The sequence below is a fragment of the Myotis davidii genome, unplaced genomic scaffold (genome assembly GCF_000327345.1).
Source record: "Myotis davidii unplaced genomic scaffold, ASM32734v1 scaffold348, whole genome shotgun sequence".
Classification (NCBI taxonomy): domain Eukaryota; kingdom Metazoa; phylum Chordata; class Mammalia; order Chiroptera; family Vespertilionidae; genus Myotis; species Myotis davidii.
In genome coordinates this window covers 578,972-582,506 of record NW_006298965.1, presented here as the reverse complement: position 1 = coordinate 582,506, position 3,535 = coordinate 578,972, and the positions used below count along the sequence as shown (strand labels likewise).

The 3,535-nt window shown below is 36.9% G+C and overlaps 1 protein-coding gene across 1 annotated transcript in view; it reads left to right on the top strand.

The window, feature by feature from the left end:
* The window catches only part of MROH2B (maestro heat like repeat family member 2B), a 51,843-nt gene that overhangs the window by 13,443 nt on the left and 34,865 nt on the right, over positions 1 to 3,535 (top strand). The window contains exons 10-11 of the mRNA XM_006774562.1: positions 1,947 to 2,060; positions 2,939 to 3,060. Of these exons, the coding sequence (XP_006774625.1) occupies positions 1,947 to 2,060; positions 2,939 to 3,060 (236 nt within the window). The remainder of the gene's footprint in view (positions 1 to 1,946; positions 2,061 to 2,938; positions 3,061 to 3,535) is intronic.

Genomic DNA, 3,535 nt, shown 5'->3' with positions numbered 1-3,535 from the left:
TATCTTACCTGTTCCCCCAAAAAGCGTAATATATAGGGTGACAAATCCTCCCAAGAGATAAAACTTTCAGTTCTAAAACCAGAAAAGTGCCAGGTATATTTTGGACCTTAATCCTAATTGAATATATCATTGGCAATTGTGGGGTTTCCCCCCCGTTTCATACATGGCCTTTTCATTTTGTTGATGGTTTCCTATGCTGAACTGAAGCTTTTTAGCTTAATGTTCGTTTTTTGTTCTGTTGCCTCTGTCTTTGGTGTCAAATCTAAAAACTCATTGCTAAGCTCTGGCCAGGTGGTTCAGTTGGTTGGAGTGTCATCCCATGCACTGAAGGGTCATGGGTTTGATTCCTGTCAAGGTACATACCCAGGTTTCAGGTTCGATCCCCAGTCAGGGCATGTGTGGGAGCAACTGATTGATGTTTCTCTCTCTCTCTCCCTTGCCTTTTCCCCCTTTATCTAAATAAATGATGATGATGATGATAATAATAGAGTTTACTGCTTAAAAATTAATAAAATAAATAAAAACTTATTGCCAAGACTCATGTCAAGGAGCTTGGTCCCTATGTTTTCTTTAAGGGGTTTCATGGTTTCAGACATTACCTTCAAATCTTCATCCCATGTCTATTGTATTTTTTGTATGGTGTAAAGTAGGGGTCCAGCTCCTTTTTTTTTTTTTTTTTTTGCGTGTGGCTGTCCAGTTTCCCCAGCACTATTTACTGACAAGACTATCCTTTTCCTACTGAATAATCTTGGCTACTTTGTCAAAAATTAATTGACCATATATACATGGGTTTATTTAGAAGCGAACCTAGGTGAGTTGGTAACCTCTTGATATTTGAGATTATTTCAAACTGTGTCAAACCGAAAGTCATGCTTTTTTTCCGCTGGTCATCTCTTAATATCTATTCCTGTCTCTCTCCCTCCTTCACTCTTCTCCTTTTCTTCTTGCTCTCACATCACAATCTCAGCCATCTCCTGGTTAGAGGAGGCACCAAGGTCTCAGGGTCAGGATACAAAACTGTGTTCCTTCCAACATAGTCCCTGAGGACAAAAGACAAGAATAACCTATACCTCCCACACCTCCACCCTCCCCAAAACATGTCATTTCTACTACTTCATTAACACCTTTTTATTATGTTCGAGTTTTCTTCTGATTTTCTGTTTCTATACTCCTCTCTGCTCTATGCCCCAACCTAATTAACTTTCACTTTATCTCTGACAATTTCGAACCCAAACTGCTTTACCCTAACCAGGCCTTTCTTCACTGTTCCCTGCTTCCTGCCCTCCCCATGTTTCTCTTTATCTCCAAAGCTGATGAGCATCACTCCTACCTCTGTCTCTGTGTTCACAAGGTGTTCTGGTGTCTCCGTGTCTCTTCTCCTTTTCTTATAAAGGCGTCAACCACATTTAACTAGGGCCCACCCTAATAACTTCTGCCAATGAAGTTTAACTTGATTTCATCTGCAAAGAACCTATTTTTCAAAGTAAAGTCACATTCACAGATCGGAGCAGGAGTGGGCCCAGGTCAAGACAGCTCTCTTAGTAATCAAGCTGCTTCATTATTTCTGTGATGCCATAGAAGCAAGAACATCATAAACTCTAACTACCAACCTAATAGTGACTTTGACAATCCTCATGGAATTCCCCTCTTCCCAATCACAAACATTTCCACTTGTGCCTGGATGGCATGGCTCAGTGGTTGAGCATTTACCTATGAATCAGGAAATCATGGTTCGAGTCCCTATCAGGGCATATGTCTGGGTTGTGCACTCAACCCTCAGTGTGGGGCGTGCAGGAGGCAGCCAGTCAATGATTCTCTCTCATCACTGATGTTTCTGTCTCTCTCTCCCTCTCCCTTCCTCTCTGAAATCAATAAAAATATATTTTTTAAAACAAGGAAAGAAAGAAAATGAGTTCTTGTGATGCCACTATTTCTTAAACCTGCAGCCCATTCCAATCCTGCAGACCTGATGGAATTTTTTGATGAACAAATAAGAAGTAATAATGAAGTCACTCGAAGTGGGATCTTGATTTTGTTACGATTGGTTATCAAAGCTGAAGGTAAGAAATAGGGATGAAGCCAGAGTAGTTTATTCTGTACCAGGAAGAAAATTGAACCCGATGCATGTTCTAATCCTATCCTACATCTTTGGGATATTTATAGAACATTATATTCAAGTGAAGCTCTGTCTTCCTCGATGTCAACAATCTATTATTTTTAAACAGGCATTTTCAGTTACCTCTCTTCTTTTGTTATATTTGATGAGTTGAGAAGGATGAGTAGAATACTTGGGAATTTAATTTAGAAGATCTAGTAAACTGTTTAAGTCGCCCAATTAACAAGCGTGGGTAAGAAGAATGCATAGTATTCTAGAGATTAGTCCATTTAGAAAAGAGGAGAATTTAATAAATTATCATATTTTTTAATTCCAAGAAGCACATATTTTCATGATAATGTAACATATCTTATAATTGACAACATTTTAAATGATAATCAGCCACTATCGTTTTTTTAATGCAATATAAAATAATGGTGCCTCATAAAGTTAATAATATCTTGGATTTATAAAATATGATAATTATTTCTGCACTACATCATAGTAGTTTTTAAAATTCAGTTATCATTGGGATTTATTGAAAAGTCAAACAAGAAATATGAAATAGTTTCACAAAATTTAAAGCTGATCCACTGGGCCTGATGGATTGAATTCACTTTGGACTCTAACTTAATTTTAAACAAGATGAAACCAAATATAATAGGGAGCAAAGGAAGCAATCAACATCTTTAAAGTGAGAAGAAGAGCTAGGAGGGAACTGAATAACATAACATGCTAAGGACAAGAGACTTTACAAATACACACCATAGTGGGTTTTCATCAATCCTAGAACATACTATCCTCCTACTAAATCATGCCCTCAATGTCACCTCTGTCTTTCAGAGCCCAACTTGAGGAGTCATATCACTTCAATCGAAAGAACAGTCAAAGTTGTCATGGGTGACCTCAGTATAAAAGTAAGAGAATTAATGGGGATTTTTATTCGTTCGGTGGTAGTTTTAGGAGTAAACAAAACAGTTTTGACTGTTTAAGGTTTTACTTATGAGATTTCTTTTTTTTTATTGTTTTATTACTTAAAGTATTACAAAGGGTATTACATATGTGTCCTTTTTTTTCCCCCACCCTTGACAATCTTTATAAAGAACTTTGACCAATTCTATTTTTTCAAGAACTCTATTTTTCCACCAAAAGATAAACCAAATTAAGATACAGTTCTAAAAATAGTTATAATGTATCTTCCTTCAAAAAAATAACCCCTGAGCATTGTTCTGTGCACAGACATCCTGTTTTCCAAACAGGGAGTACCTAGAGCGAGTCTTGCCCTAAATAGGTTGCTCAATATTTCCAGATTATTTCATCCAAGTAGTTCATGTTAGGAAAGATGTAGAACCTACGCTGACACAAATGTTTAAAAATTATCAATTGTAATTTTTGCATGAAAATCATATTTGATTTGGATTAGAGCCCTACATAGAAACC